Consider the following 17,688-nt stretch of genomic DNA (forward strand, 5'->3'; position numbering starts at 1 on the left):
TCAGATAAATATCAAAATATCGATATTTTGATAACTTTCGAATCTCGATATTTTGATAATTATCGATAGCGATATGATTATTCGATTATCGATAATTTTTAACGTCTCCCATCCCTAGTTGCAACCGTGACGTTTAACATAATAATGTTGTTGGAACTGTATTGTTTAGTGTTGAGTTTTGCATGTGCTACAACATAACAAAGAGAATTACACATTATAAAACTTATATTCACCCGAAAGTAGGGGTCCGTGTGTTCTTGGGGATTTGCGTTACCTTCAGCGTCTTTATTTACCTTGATTTTTGAGACAGATCATAATTTTTTACTTTTAGAATAATGATTTACGTCGATTAAAAATATCTTACGAAAATTGCCTCGGCTAATTGAGATGTGTGTAGTATCATCTAAGGCCTGACAATGTCTAAGAAACTGTTTAACTGATGTAAATTAAGTAAATGGAAAAGGAAAAAAAATATTTACTGTGTCGAAATTCGCTCTAAATGTTGTTTTGCCAATATTTGTTATCCTCTTCAACGATCTATTTATATCCGGAAAATTTTTCAAACCATTTTCCACGTATAAAAATCAATTTCCATATTCCTCTCAACGTACTTGACCCATAAAAATATTGTTGATTATAGTCAAATATTTATCACCAAATATTTGCACAAAGCGTATGTTCCACTGTTGTTGTACGTATACTATACAGGATTTTGTCGTTCGTTTCGATTGAGCAGAAAATTTGTTATTTAAAAATTAAACTTTGGCTTATATCGATCGATAATTATATTACAATGATGTATTAACGATTACAGATTAATAGTTATTTATGCAACAAGTTGCGAAATGGTGTGGTTTTGGTCCGTAGATGTCATTTGATAACCTCATCGTTTTCTGCAACCAGCGCGAACAGTAAACTTTCGAAATGCAAACTTACCACAAATTTATTTTTGAATAAATTCGTTAATTTTTCAGTTTCTTTAATCTTTAACCCGGCCTTTGAATCAATAACCGTCATAACAGTCGGTTCTGGAATAATTCATACAATTTTGGTGAAAATTCGTTTTTTTTTTCAAACAATTTCGTTAGTTAATGTGCAATCAATTCGGTTCGGTTGTATCGAAATTTATAAAACTGTGGTTATGTTTCTGTGTACTTGGGTGCATATTTTCGTGTTGTTGCTTTTCGTCAATATACACCAGATGAACTTAGCTTAGAAATGTTTTTCTGTCAACGTTATTCAATCCACAAATACATTCCATATGAAATAACATTGAAACATATCTCGACTACACATACACTTATGCTCGCGAGACAGCAGTATCAGTATGAACTAGCGTAACATCTACTGTAAAGATGAAACGCAGTTACTAGCCACTAGTGACGAAAAGTAAAGCCACTAGTGAACCAGTGAAAAACATACTTCATACGTCACCCAAATGAGGCATGAGAAAGTTCACTTTTCGCAGCGCCGTTGCAGAATAGTACTATCCAATCAAGGTGCAAAGTACTTTATTAGGCTCTAGATGTGTAATTATGACACGAAATTCCACGGATTTCGACACGCAAACTATGATCGAAACGTTTGATTTTTCTGTACTTCTCAGAGAGAGGATTTTACGTTGTTCCTAACTTATGCTAAAATTTTCCAGCACGAGCCGGCTTTAGAGTGGTTTCGTCTCATTTCAGTTTTCAAGCCCAAAAATCGTCGTTTGTGACTCGTGATGACAGCTGAATTTTTCGGGTCTAGTAATATTCCTCTCTCGACGGAAAACATTACCGAAAATACTATACGAGCTCATTAAAACAAAATTGGTGCAAATAAATTAGGAATTAGGAGTTAGGAATTGCGAGATTTTTATTCATTTTTTGCCGGCTATCTATTTCTCACAATAAATTTGTACTCAAAATCTGATATATTTTTCGACAATAGTTCCATCGACTGTCTAAATGTTATAGATGAGTCTACAGTCTGCATGTCAATAATATTAGAAACCAAAAATAATAAATACGACGATGATGATATCGAATTGCATCTGCTGGCAAGCATAATATCATTGACGAGCATTACAATAGGTTTTCGTGCAGCAACATTAAAAAAAAACTTATTTAAAGCTTGCATATTTCACTCAATACCTTAAGGCGTGGTCAATACTATGCAAACCCTTCTACTTTCATAATTGTCGTCAGGTAAAAAAAAATCCGAATTGCTTAGAAAACATACAAAAAAACGATCGCAAGAAAAACTGGCTCAGTGTTTTTCTCGGATTAATTTCTCAAATAATCACCCGTCGTTGAATTGAATCCAAAACACAATCACCATTGCGAGGACGTCTAACGCTATTGAGTAAAAAATAATAAATGCAGACTTAGCATGAAAAATTATTTTCAGTTTTTTTTCACTTCTTCTACATGTTTTCTCGCTGTTTATTCTTTCTTGCGCAGCTGCATTCCTATTCCCTCCTTTATACAATATTCATGCTCCTCCCATCGGAAAATTCTCTCTTTTTCATCGGCTCACAATTTGGCAACGGTGTATAAACCAACACCATCAAACGGCTGCGATAAATGAGTACTTCAGCTCATTGTTTCACTCACACCGCTGTAGCGGCTGCTGTGATAATAGAAGTATCACCAAAACATAACCTTTTTTTATATGCTTTTTGCTTAATATTCCATTCATACTATACACGTTATATATATAGACGAGGAGCAATTATATTGTGCGATCGTTGGGTATATGCGGTCATTTTTGTGAAAATGTTTTTTTAATGCTTTTTGATTTTGGCCATGTTTGCGATTGTTTGATTTAAAGAGAATGTGAAAACGTATATTTTCTGTCGGATGTGCCTCTTCTCGTTTTTTTTATCGCACGATAATAATTACCGAGATGAAAAGTGTTATGCTGGCAAACGATAATCGGCTATTTGTTAATTTTGTTTGGTTTTTATATAGAAAAAATAGAATATTTAACTGTGAGACCCATAATTATGATGAGGAAAATCCTTTAAGGAGATCATTATGTGTGTGCTGCTGGCACGGTCGATAGTAAAGAGGAAATTCGTAAAGTGATGGAAAATGTAAGAGAGCACAGAGTGCAAAAGGAAATTGCAGATTGAAAGTTTAAAGTGACAAAGGGGAATTTAGTGTCTGAATTTCGTAAGTTTGCGTGTCAAGAAACAATTAAATTGAGAAGGATGGTGTGATAAATCCTGTGATTTCGTCGGCGGAACTATGAATAAGAAGCGATCGATTTTTGTCGTATAAATCCGCTTGACACACGAATTTACCCAAGTATGCTCAATACATTGGACTATACCGTAAAACCTATGATCCAATTGAAGTTTTAGCTTTTCCAGAGTTGGGATTATTAGTTCACATTACAGATTTACAGATTAGCAAGCCATTCTATTGAAAATATCGACAGAATTCGCTATTTTGGGAGTTTGTTGTGGATTTCACATTCATAATGACAGAAGCCAAACTAAATTTTCAAATTTTTAGCTGTAACGTTAGTCCATCATAATCCCATCGATACATAATTTATCGAAAAACTCAAAAGAATTTTTTGTCACAGTGTGAAATAATGTCCACTTTATCTCCCTGATGCGTCGAGTAAAATTATGAATTTTATATTAAAATTATTTTCAGTCACTTCAATATAGTCGTATTTGCTTGAGAGTTTTATTTTGCCGAGAGGGCGGTTTGTAGGTAGCCTGAGCCCAAGGCAAGGGTCATAATCCCTTATGCAAAATAACAATCTCCAAACAATTGCGCGAGGTATTTTACTTGGGAAGCCCTGCGACAATAAAAATTATCGCAAGTGTCAACGGTGTGTTCCTTGCGAAAATTTCCATAAATAAATTTCCCATAAAAAGTCCTACGTCTCCCAAATACAAAAGATCTGGAACTTGGAAAATTTCGTTATTCTCGTGAAATGATAGTTCAGACTTCCACACTATCTGACATTGATAACGGTAAAGATATTATGTATGATTGGGACCGGAGGATTATGATGAACGTTCAAAATCTTTGGAAATGGGAAATATTTTGATTATTCTTCAAATTCACTAAAAAATCCTTGAAAAGTTTGATTAAACCCTTGGTTATACCCTCTGAAATTGTCTAAGGCTTTCTACAACAAGCGTTACGTTCCACTTACAACAGACATGCATGGAAGATTGTATGAATTATATCAAGTTGGTCGAATTGAAAGTGAGAATCTTTTGTTTGTCATTTCAGTACTTTTAGAAACCCCAATGTCATCTTTTATCAGCAAACGTCGACAAAAATAAAGCGAAATGAAAAGCAAAACTATTTGAATGGAAAATGAAGTAAAAGATTTTCCATAAAACATCGAGCAAACTTCAGACAATTTTAGCAAAAGATTTAATTATTATAATCATTGCAACTCAGAAATGAAAATTACCAGAAAACACACTCTGTAAAGGCTTCAGACGACCTGTAAAAGTTTTTTTTAACGACTTCAACACTATCTGTACCACGCATACAGTTCTCTTTGTAACAAGATGGCACTTTCTTAGGAGAAAACATACAGCATCTCTCCTTCTATTCACTTAGTGTATTATTCGTCTGTTATTCAGCATAAATCGTATCACTTCATTTGTATAGTTCTATTTTGTTGCATATAGCAACTCATCTAAATATTCGTCTTACCTACTCTCAGAGTTGAAATATTTAGAATTCCATTAACTCGAAAATTGACTTATCATTTCGTTGTTCATTTTCTGAAATCATCGACGAAATCGAATTGAGTTCAGTATACCCGACGCATAGTCTAAAACTCTGTCAATGCACACGATATATACTTTCTAATCAAATCTGAATAAAATAAAGTGCTGGTCACCACATTCGATGAATGGTTGATTGTTGAGCGTTTTATTACGTCTCGTTCCTAAAAAATGACATCGATTACACCGAATTATCGTTTTGACTATTGATGTGAATCGATTTGAAACGGATCCGTTTTGAATTTGGTACTGGCGTTTCCATTGAAGTTTTTGTGTCCATTTAAAACGATGAAGGATTGCATAGTCATTCGAAAAAAAAATAGTAAGACATTCGACCACTGTTTCGATATGAGAGATGATTAAATTCGTTTTTCGACGTTTTGCATTAATGTGCAATTCAACAATTTCTCACCATTCTGGTACCGGTTAAATGACCATTCTGCACGCAAACAAGTCTGGCGAATCATAGCTGAAATGAAATTTTAACTAATCACCAAACTTGCCTCAAAAGCAGAACATACGAAGTTAGAATGTTGGTTTTAAAATAAAACGTCCCATAGACAAATTCACCAAACGACTTCTAAGAAATTGTCCAGTTTGGAAGATCTTTTTTTTTAAATCGTCGAAAATGATGAAAATTATAAACTATTCTTCTAAATTATTCTTTTGAATTTCGACTGACCGAAATCGGCGCTATTTTTTCCGGGACTTTTTTATAAATGCCTAGTTAGGCCTTGGTACTTAGGCTTCAAAACCAGTCTTACATATTTTTGATCTTCCATACCTGGACGGTGGTAAGCGGCCAAAAGTCGAAAAATGTGGTTTCGTAGTCCGTAAGGTGACGAGGACACTGGCATGTATGGGCTCGTTGGAAAGCTGAGGTCGAGTACTCCCAGGGTAAATATTTACTTCAAAAAATTCGATGATCAAGGGCCGAAAATATGACTTCCAGAAAATTTCTCTGAATCGGTGGAACCTTGGTGAACTTTGACGAGGGCTGTGACCCAATGAAAGTAGATAAGTAGGTATGGCCAGTCCATACAAGTCGGAGCACATACGGATTTGCATGGCGACACCTCAAAGGAACTCATTTCTAGTGGAAATTTGCACTAGAAATGAGTTCGTTTGAGGTGGCACCATGCAAATCCGTATGTGCTCCAGCTAGAACAAATTTGAACGTTTGGCCATACCTATCTATTTACTTTCATTGCTGTGACCTTACTAATGCAATTATTTTATTAAATTATTACTTATTAAGAATGTTGAGGACCTCAGCTCAAAACCTCAAACGGACCTCAAAAGAATCCCTCAGTATTGAATTGCTTCTGAATAGATCGAGCAGATCAGGTTCACTCCCAACAAAAAAATTGAAAATCTTACCTGTAGCAGGTAACTTTGTCTACAGGTATTGTACACTATCTACAGTGCGTTCAAACTAAATTAGAACGTCGTAAAGATTTTTTAGAGTTACTAAAGTCTTTAATGTCAAATAGAAAAAGTGCGTCCGTTTCACACTTTTTCTCAGGCGCACTTTTTATTTTGAATTTGAATTTTTCGTCTTTTTCAATTTTTGTTTTTTGCTACAGAAAGTGTTCTATTTTAGGTTTTATTGTTTTATTTTATAATTTGGAAGCTCAATACTCTAATTTACGACCGGGCAAAAAAAGAATAAGTAACTTATTTTGAAATGCTATCAGACTTTTGTCATTGTTCCGAATAATAATAAAACTACTGAATTTTGGACTTGTGTCCCGTTGAACGTACTTTTATTGAATGCACCGTTTTCACCAATGAAAGTAGATAAGTAGGTATGGCCAGTCCATACAAGTCGGAGCACATACGGATTTGTATGAAGCCACCTCAAACGAACTCATTTCTAGTGGAAATTTGCACTAGAAATGAGTTCGTTTGAGGTGGCGCCATGCAAATCCGTATGTGCTCCGGCTAGAACAAATTTGAACGTTTGGCCATACCTATCTATTTACTTTCATTGGTTTTCACATACAACCTTCGTATTTAAAGCCCTTTTCCGGGTGTCTAAGATACATTTTCATTCATTTGGCCTCCTTTCTGTTCGCCCGTTCGACAGTGTTTTCTAGAGTGTTTTAAGGTTCAGTGAATTTATAACAGTCATATAGTGGCCGTCTTTCAATTTTGTGGTATAGTTGCCGCTGTTTGACCAGCTGGTCCATTTAAACAAACAAAGTCAGTTAATGTTATAATCAGTAGGAAGTAAAAGTAGCAACAGTGGTTTGTTTATTATCGTTAACAATACAACTAAAGAGAGTGTATTCGTGTTTTTTAATGCAAATATGAACGGAGTTATGCACTAACCGTAATTAATTTTTAGATCCTGAAATTTTATGGGTATCCTGATATGTATCTTTTAGATCTTTTTTATATACGGTTACGCCGTTCATATTTGCGTTGGCTGACATTGTGTGCCATGGATATAAAAGAGTAGAAGGTAACATCGACACGGCGCAAAATTTGAAAATCGAAATAAAAAAATAACTATTTTATATGAAAAGAATTGTTTCGCATTCATGTTTCAGATGGGAATCATTTTTTTGTGTAGAATTACTGTATATTATGTTACTAAGAACAAAGAGGTTTCCCAACTGAGACATGTTTTCTATCTGAAATATGTTTCCCATTTGAAATATGTTTCCATCTCAAGTTTGTTTACCATCTGAAACATGTTTTCCATCTGAAACATGTTTTCCATCTGAAACATGTTTTCCATCTGAAACATGTTTTCCATCTGAAACATGTTTTCCATCTGAAACATGTTTTCCATCTGAAACATGTTTCCCAACTGAAACATGTTTCCCAACTGAAACATGTTTCCCAACTGAAACATGTTTCCCATCTCAAGTATGTTCACCATCTGACACATTCTTCCCATCTGAAAAATGTTTTTCATCTGAAACATGTTTTCTATCTGAAATGTGTCTCCAATTTGAAATGTGTTTCCAATTTGAAACACGTTTTCCATCTGAAACATGTTTTCTATCTGAAACATATTTTCTATCTGAAATATGTTTCCCATTTGAAACATGTTTCCCATTTAAAATATGTTTCCCATCTCAAGTATGTTCACCATCTGAAACATGTTTTCCATATGAAACAAGTTTCTATTCTGAAACATGTTTTCTATCTGAAGCATGTTTTTCATCTGAGATATGTTTTCCATTTGAAATATGTTTCCCATGTCAAATATGTTTACGATCTGACAAATGTTTCCCATTTGAAACATATTTTTCATCTGAAACATGTTTTCCATCTAAAACACGTTTCTCGTTTGAAACATGTTTTCTTTATCTGAGATATGTTTACCATTTGCAATATGTTTCCCATCTCAAGTATGTTTACGATCTTAAGTATGTTCACCATCTGACACATGTTTCCCATCTGAAACATGTTTTTCATCTGAAATATGTCTCCAATTTGAAATATTTTTCCCATTTGCAACATGTTCCTCATTTGAAATATGTTTTCCATCTCAAGTATGTTCACCATCTGAAACATGTTTTCCTTCTGAAACATGCTATTCATGCGAAACAATCTCTTTTCATAGAAAGTTGTTGTTTCATTTTTATTTTTATTTTCAAATTTTGCGCCATATCGACGTTACCTTCTAATCTTGTATATCCATGGCACACAATGTCAACCAACGCACATATTTGCATTATAAAGCAACTCTCTTTAGTTGTATTGTTAACGATAATAAACAAACCACTGTTGCTACTTTCACCTCCTGCTGATTATAGAATTAACTGACTTTGCTTGTTTAAATGGACCAGCTGGTCAAACAGCGGCCACTATACCACAAAATTGAAAGTCGGCCACTGTAATATGTTATGACAAAAATCTGATAGCATTTCAAAATAAGTTACTTACTTCTATTGATTCTTTTATTTGCCCGGTCGTAAATTAGAGTATTGAGCTTCCAAATTATAAAATAAAACAATAAAACCTAAAATAGAAAACTTTCTGTAGCAAAAAACAAAAAATTGAAAAAGACGAAAAATTCAAATTCAAAATAAAAAGTGCGGCCTGAGAAAAAGACTGAAACGGACGCACTTTTTCTATTTGACATTAGTGACTTTAGAAACTCTAAAAAATCTTACGACGTTCTAATTTAGTTTGAACACACTGTACCACAGTTGTATTTTTCATATGAGGCGCTACAGCAGTGGTGAATATTAACTGGAGACAAAGTTACCTGCTACAGGTAAGATTTTTTGTCAGTGTTGTATATTTGTGGCTTACGAATTGGTGCTTTCACTCCCTTTAGAATAGGACGTCATTTATTAAAAGAACAATTTTTATAAAATAAACTTTAACTGTAACGGGAGAAAGTAATTTGAAACTTCTATGTTGTATCCGAATGGCTCGCGATTGGTGTAACCAACGCGAAAGATTTTATATGAATTTTCTACGTTGGAACAACATTCGAGGATATCATTTGTCAGAATACATCATGTTTAAGGCAACATCAGGCATGTCGAATTTGAACAAATGAATTTACCTAAAACTACGTCAATATTAAGGCTAAGCACAGCTTAACGAAAAATTATGTGAGGTTACGTTGACCGTTTTTCCAGTACCAATTTGTCATTAAAAATAACGAGATGGTTTAGCTCAGAGCTTAGACTTAGCGCCAGAACAAAAACAGTGAAACGGGTAACATCATTCAATTAGCAAGAAAAACTAACAACCAAGATCTAAAACCAGCAGTGTAATTAACGGAAGACCGGCATGATTAAATACATCGTTCTAGGAAGTATCTACCACATTTGATGTGCATCATTGCATAACATGTGACATCATAAACCACAAATCTATCCACACACAAAGGGAACATCGTATATCGATTCACCGAAATTATTAGCAGCAGCAGTAGTAGCAAAAAAAAAAAGTTATCGATTAACCATCATTCAGCCAGATAGATGTGTGCTCAAAGAAAATTTCTCCAAAATTCTAATCTCGAAATCTCTTTACGATTTCGTACTTATACATAGCGGACATTTACGACCCGAACCATATTTTAAACATCCATCGTGAGCCGTGATGAACACACAACCTTAGAGAGAGCATCACATAGGTATCCATAAAATTCATCTGGAAAATTTAGTTCGATTCAGTTATAATATGCCTCATATTCCATACTCATGAATAATGCAGAAAACGTTTGTTATGCTGGCGCATTCTCCATAATTCCACATTATAATATACCAAACTCACTCGTAATACGAACACGAACAAAAAAAAACTGTTTGAGAAAATGCCATATAACCGAACGCTTGTTTAAGTGCCGTGATTCATTTTCGTTTGCTCTTCTTCTTCTATTCTCTGCTGCTTCTTCTTCTCCTATATTCCTCGACTAATTCACGATTATATAATATGGGTACTGGGTACCTATTAGTATACTTTAAAACAAGAAAATATGTGACAACCAGTTTGTAATGGTTTACCCCACTCGTTTTCTGAAATTACTTGGTTTTTTTTCGCTTCTTCGATTTGTGGGCGTGTGCTATAAATTGTGTACCCCTCCACACACAGATTTTGGCGGCTGTTTCAGGCGCCTACACCGACACCGGAGGTTGATGTCACATTCAATATACAATATGGCCCCTCTTTGCGTTTCGCGTGTTGTCTGCAAATGTTTAATATAGTACGTATATTGAAATGCTTGCTGTGGAGTCCCCCATCGTCTAAAATAAACGTGTTTGTGTCGGTTTTACACTATATTACGATTCTATAATCTTATTTCTAGATATCTCTCTGGGTATTCAACAGAAAATATCTTCAGTATTGTAGAGAAGCGACGTGGTTGTCTCATCTGTTTATAGCTTCAAGCTATGTTCGTACATAAATACAAAATATTTTTTTTTGTTACTCGTAGTTTAGAAAAACTTACACGGTTGGAATACCATCATGATAGCACCAATACAGACACAGCCAAATATGGCAGGAAAATTCTCAGTTTTGTACAATTTACTGACCAGTCGATATCCGTGATAGGCGGTTGTCGCGAGGTTTTCTAAACGGCGCGTGAAGAATTAGTTTCGAGGTGCAAATTAAGTGAAAAAATTGTAATCAACAAAACGGATTCGAATGTTCATGGCGATATGCTAATTTGAATGAGAATTTTTGTATTTTTCCGATTTTTGATAATTTGTTTTTCGGTTCGTCTCGTATAACGATTGTGAATGTGATTCTAATTGGGAAAACTCAAATTCCAATTAGACATTTTCGTTCGGTTCTCTGTCAAAATTATTTCTGTGGTGGTTTATAACGCCGGATTTTTTCTTGCTGGGAATTAAATTGAAATATTGGTACGGGAAAGAATCCAAATGGATTGAGAATATGTACCGTCGCTATAAAAAACGCTCTGATTCGCGGTTGATTTTGGGATTCGCATGAATGTTTTAGCAATACGTCAATGAACATTAATAGCTAAACTATTGGGATAATAGAAAGCAAATTAATTATGACTCAAATCGCTCAGCAAATTATGAACATTTTGGCTTCGTAGCGTGTTAGTCGAACCAAAAAAAAAAAAATTGTTTCGAAATATTCATTCATTGAATTCGTAGTTGACTCACGGTTGTTCTCACGGTAGCTGAATAAATAAGTTCACAACCACGTCGAATTGGCATGGGACCATAGACAATTATTTTGTTTTAAGTTTGAAACAACAAACTTCTTAATTGACCTCTAATTTCATCATAAAAATTAATTGACTTAAACGAACCTGCGTCGTACTGCAGACAATTCGAAAAAAATAAATTTTTACGGAAATTTATTCGACAAAAAAAACTGTTTCAGAAAATCACAATCGCCTCATAAGCCTTACTTAACGTGCTCGTTTTCGATCAGTTCAATCAAATCAAATCAAACGCTAGTGCGACTCAAAAAAAAAAGAAAAGAAAACGGAATAACATTTCAACAAATAATATGTAATAAAGGCATACACGACGAACGCGTTTCGTTCAGAGAATGCGTAATTTCCAATCATAAAAACTTTACATTCAGCAAAACAGAAAAGAATTCATTTTAGTGGAAATTTAATTCTAGGGATCTTCAATAGGTGAGCAAAACCTCACTCAACGTATAAATAATTCCAAATTAAATACACACATTATACCATTGAGAAAAGAACGAAAAATAGAAGAAATAAAAACCAACAACGACTAGCACATAAATATCAGGTTACACAGAGAAATAAGAATAAAAATCCACACGGGCACACACATTCAGTGCCAAAAAAAAAACAACACACAACACCACCAACAAAACAAAAGGAAAAACCGGAGGAAAGTGTGTATATAGGCAAAAGGAGAATACACACTCATATTTGTGCACCATTTTAATCTCTATCGCGTTTGTGTATAAAACGATTGGTTGGGACACAGCACACCAATCCGCGTCGATTATCGCACAACATTGAAGGAGTGGCCTGAAGGGGGCGAAGCCGACACCCGTCAAACACCAGAGGTGTGATTGCAGACACCAAAAACCAGACACCAAGTATTATATCGTAGCTGTTATAACCAGTCCATAATCGACCGGCGTGAAGTTAGTATCGTCCATCATTAAGCGGGAGAGGAAAAAAAAAATTTGTGTAAAAATTTAGTGTTGCTCATATTATATCGACTGAGATAAGCATTTTCCGGCATATTGTTGGGGGGAAAATGTTTCAAAATGCGCGTGTGTAGTGATAATGATACGAGTGTTGTTCCAGCGATTTTCGGTTATCTTTTCCTCATAAATTAAATGTGTGCTATATAGAGGATTATGAAGTGATTAAAATTGAAAGTACAAATATTGTGGTTTAAACCACGGAAATTTACGAGAGAAAAAAAAAGTTTATGTTGAAGTGTTAGTTCGTTGCGAACGTAATCATTTGCGTAATAGAAAATTAATTGACTGCAACGAAAATATTGAAAAAAAAAAATTATTTGAGCAAACTAAAAAATCGTGAAGTGATTTTATTGGCATGTTGTGATGAGATACGACGTCCAGGAAGCCATACAATCTGACGACATCAGCAGGTTTGCTAAGGGGATGGCATATCATCCATTCCTGCAGCTGCCCAGACCCACAGACTTCAGCGTTTCGTCGCTGTTGACGGGCGGTGTTCCAGGTCAAGGACAAGGCTCACCAGGATCGCATCAACCATATTTTCCTGCTGCCGCTCTAGCTGCACTAGCGAATGCACCAGGCGGTCCACATTCGCATTTATATTCGGGTTCATTGCTACCGAAACTGCCACCGCACCATCCCCATCCACATCATCCGCTCGGCACCCCATACACAACGGCTGAAGATGTTGTCCTAGCGTCGGTTGCCGCTCATCAACTGCATCCAGCTATGCGACCGCTACGAACGTTACAGCCGGAAGATGATGGAGTGGTGGATGATCCGAAAGTGACTTTAGAAGGCAAAGAATTGTGGGAAAAATTTCATAAATTAGGAACGGAAATGGTGATAACGAAAAGTGGAAGGTGAGTGAATTTGGCTTTTTTTTTCTTTGTTTGAATTTTTATGTGCAACACAAGATGCGAAAATTCTCTTAAAAAATGCATTTCGCATTCACTTTTTGTATTTACCGTCGGCGACTGCATCGCCAATTTATTCGAATTTATATATTGTGCATGCAAAGAGAATGGAGATATGCGAATTAATGCGAAGTATAGGGAAAAAATGGAATATAAAATGGAAATTCTGAATAATTTGTGCTTTGAAGTTGACGCATTAGTCACATTTTAGACTGGTTCGTTTTCCAAAATTTTCAATAAAATTTTCCAGTTCATTCTGATTGGAAAAATAAAGATAACAAAAGTGCACGCGTTTCACCATCTGCGTTACAGTGTGCAGTGCAGATAGTGACGAAAATATGAATTAAAATGAAAAGAAAAATTCGAAATTGATTGAAAACTAAGCTGAGTTACTTTGATTTACCAAGAAATGCTTAAATAAATCCAATTCACATTGAAATTCCGTTCACAAAACCGATAACCGAAAGCAATACTGAGATGCAAACTGGTCAGAAATGATCGTTTGTTCCTATTTATTTTTGGTGGAAGTTCATCCGTCGAAATGCTACAACAGCAGCTTCAGTGAATAAACTTTTAGGAACGAATTTTTTCTTTGTATCTATTACTTCATTCGCTTAAAACGTCTTGCATAATATTTGATATAAAATCTTTTACTTCATTTGTTATAACTTGTACCGTACGCTTTGCCATATAAGATAGCACTCAGTCAATGAGTGCACATTTTTGGAGTTGCGGCCGATAGCATATGATTATACAACCGCGCCAACCGCTGATAATCCTATTTTCGTTGTCTAACAATTACAATCAGTTGAACAAGATTCTTCTAATGTCTGCTGTAGAATCGGAAATTATCTTAGGTGATATAATTTGCCGCTGAAAATCGCATAAATTGTTGAAAGAATAACATGCCTAGATTAAATAATTTTTTTTTAACAAATGAAGAGCTAGATTTTTATGTACTAATTTTTCGTGATACGTCCCGGCAAACAGTATTCAACAAAATATTGAAGCCCTTTCTTATAACAAACTTTTAAATCTATCTTTCTTTACGGCCCGAATAGAATATTTTGCGCTCTTTAAATCGCTGCGTTCTAGGCAAATTCCAAATATTCAGTTTTTCAAGGATTTTCTTTTGATTGGATTTTCTTGAACCTTTTAAAGGATTTTCTATGATTTTAAGACTTTTCTAGAGATTTTTCGTTGAATTTGAGGATTTTATTTTGTAAAATTTTGAAGGATTTTCTCGTGACTGACAAAGGAGTTTCTAATAATATTTACTACTCAGTCGCAGTCAAATTGTTTTTTTTTTTTTTTTTTTTAAACTTGTCCCATAAATATGGGAAAATGGAGCACATTTATCAGAGCAAGGAATAAGCGCTTCGAGATTATTACCGGTATCGCAATAGAACCCATTAAGTCGGACAAATTATTAAAAAAAAAAACAATGAATCGTTACCACTGACAAAAAACCCAATGCAAATCACTTTTTAAATTGCACAAATTGTTGCAATGGAAACTGTGTGATGCGAACATTACAAATACAAGCTTGCCATAATATTATTGTCAACGATGAGTCCAAATCATGTAATACATTTAATGTTTTTAAATTAATCATAATGGAAAATAATGGAAAATTGTGAGATGTTTTTCAAACGAATCGTGCGACAATTTGCAACTTGCATTCAACCAGACATGACAAATTATAAAATTCTCTATAAAATAATTTGCATAACAGTCAGCACGATATGCAGCACACACAAGTATTATTATTATTATTACACATTAAAGCGCATTAAACATTACATTAATTTCAATAAATAAAAAAAAATGGTTTAACTACATTGATAGTGAATATGATTGTGGCAGTGGCTCTGTGATTTTCAATCCAATTTTCTAAATATTTTTAATCTTTTTTGTAAATTCGGAATAAATTTTTAATGAATGTGTTCATAGCAATTTCACATGATACCGTAGTTGGAGCTGCAATTGCACTGCACTCAATAATTTTAAGTGTTTGATAAGGTCATGCTGTCACATTTTGTGCCTGTTTAACCTTTCCTTAATTGCATAATCTTCCGCTCACGATCTTTTACTTCATTTGTTTTCGAACACCAACCAGAGTTTATCGTTTATGTTTGCCCACGTTGTCGATTATCAGGATATCAGATCGACTAGCCCGTTTGTGAAAGTATTTAATGCGAGCCGTGTCTTCAAATTTGTCCCAAATCCAACTTATTATTTGTAGTTAGCAGTTTAAATTGGACTTTTGTATACAAAATTTGGTATGCGATGATATGTTTAAGGTCTGCGACCGACAGCCCTTTCTTTCCACTTAGCAACGATTTCTTAAGAATCAAATTCAAATATATAGCGATCGATGTCTTAAGATAAGTGTTTTAGAGTCGAATGATTTTAAAAAGAAATCGAAAAATTTGCTTTAGAACATTACCAGCTAAAACTGTATTTTTTCGCCAATTTCGGATATTCCTTTTAAGACGTCAGTTTAGCAGGAAAAATTCTTTTCATCCGTGCGGACTTGAATAGCCTTACCACTGAAATAATATGAGAAAATCATGTTTTCTTGATTATGTAAGTGATGGCAGTTCGGGTGAGAAAATTTCTATATCCTCACCGCTCGCTTTTGCTCTTTCTTTGCAAACGATGTGAAAATAGAAACCTTCTACCCTTGGTAAACAAATAACTAATTCTATCGTATTGAATATAGCTAGCCAACTAGCTTAGATTTTGTTTAGTATTGTGAAGTCATTCAGCGGGCACATTCACTTGATATTTCTTCCGTTTCGCACCACAATCTATCGGAAGTATATTTAAGAAGATTTATTGAAAGGAAACATTAGCAATTTGCTTTGAACGAAGTCTTCACTGTTATGGTAATTTAACCATTTTTAAGCTTTAAGCGTATCACCCTAGCACATTGTAATCAGTACATCTATTACTTCTTTACACCTGAATATTTCCAAGATAAAATCTACTACTTCATTAGTTCTAACCGTCATTTTGCTATATAAGTGAACACTGGTCAGAACTCATCATTTATTTTTCTCGTTGCAACAGATGAAACACTCAAGTTTACATTCACTCACAACAATAACTATTTCACTCTGAAAGTTTATTATTTGAATAAAAAATACCTCCTAAAATGCTCTGGGCATACGCCTCTGAGTCTAAACGTATAAATTCCTGTTAAAATGAAATATTTTGAACCTAACAATTTATCTTTATAAAGAAGTGTTCTGATGTGATGTAAGAAATTGTATTTTTTTAAATTCACCCCCCATTTCTATCTTCCATATGGTATATACACTTACAACACATTACATTTTGATAAAATTCGTTATTTTTTAAGAATGGATTGTATGCGTGCACGTAATGCTCATCTTTGCGGTTTAGCTGCATAATATTCTTTTGCCCATTTACATATAAAAGGATTTTCCACATAATAATCCACAATTTCCAGATCGACTACATATTGTCCGTCGTGTCTGTGTGTGGATCTAATAGAAACGTTTTCATCATAAAAATAGACAATTTTTGTGCTGTTCATCGTAGATTTAATGTTTCAATATAAATATTTTACGAAACGAGCACACAGCGTAATTTATGTTTACGAGGGTAGCTACTTCTGACCTAAGGTGAATAACAACAGAAACGTTTCTATTGATTCCAATTTTTTTTTTTTTTGGATGATTGTGTACTAGAGCGACTGTTGATTTAATTTTGGTACATGAATTTCTTCCGTTCATTCACCAATGAAATTCACTTTGGAAACAATCTCCGACACAATAAAAATTATCTCGATTGTAAGACTTACAAAGCTAACTCAAAAAGCATCATGTCTGATGACTTGTGATGGAGTGGACGGTACTTCTAACAAACAAGAAAATATAACGAAGATTTTCCACTGAAGGCCCGACATTCTAGATTTTATTGTTACTTTCAAGACTGGCTGATGAAATGTTAATTTATAACAAGTATTTTCCCCTTAAAACTGCCATCACAATCAATTTCCTTTCGACCATGAAAACATTTTCATTTTTGTTTTTCTTAATTTATACCGAACTGAAAACTGTTGGTAGATTCCATAGTTGTTTGTGGAAATTTTTATTGATCCATTTTACTCTGATAGTTCGTAGGTTACACTTAGAGGTGTGCACCGCCGATTTTACGCCGGCGCGCCGCCGATTTTTGGCCAAATTTTCGGCGCGCCGCCGCCGAAAAATATTGGCTCACGCCGCCGCCGCCGCCGGTTTCATTTTCGTCGCGCCGAAATTTTATACTTTTATTGCTTTCAGCCATTTTAATGGGCGGCAATATAAACTTAAACTGAAATATATATACAACAGTGTG

General features: G+C 34.6%; 1 protein-coding gene across 10 annotated transcripts in view; it reads left to right on the plus strand.

Annotated features, from left to right (window-relative positions):
• Positions 1 to 8,895: 8,895 nt before the first annotated feature.
• Positions 8,896 to 17,688, plus strand: part of LOC119084206 (optomotor-blind protein) — an 89,655-nt gene continuing 80,862 nt past the window's right edge. For 4 of the 10 annotated variants that reach the window (XM_037194093.1, XM_037194090.1, XM_037194091.1 and 1 more), the window contains exon 1: positions 10,654 to 13,266. In XM_037194093.1, the coding sequence (XP_037049988.1) occupies positions 12,767 to 13,266 (500 nt within the window). In that variant the 5' untranslated portion in view covers positions 10,654 to 12,766. Of the gene's footprint in view, positions 8,988 to 10,603; positions 10,620 to 10,653; positions 13,267 to 17,688 lie in introns of those variants that run through there. The other 6 variants (XM_037194094.1, XM_037194095.1, XM_037194096.1 and 3 more) reach the window with 3 other exon arrangements.

This window comes from Bradysia coprophila, unplaced genomic scaffold, assembly GCF_014529535.1.
Source record: "Bradysia coprophila strain Holo2 unplaced genomic scaffold, BU_Bcop_v1 contig_732, whole genome shotgun sequence".
In the NCBI taxonomy this organism is placed as follows: domain Eukaryota; kingdom Metazoa; phylum Arthropoda; class Insecta; order Diptera; family Sciaridae; genus Bradysia; species Bradysia coprophila.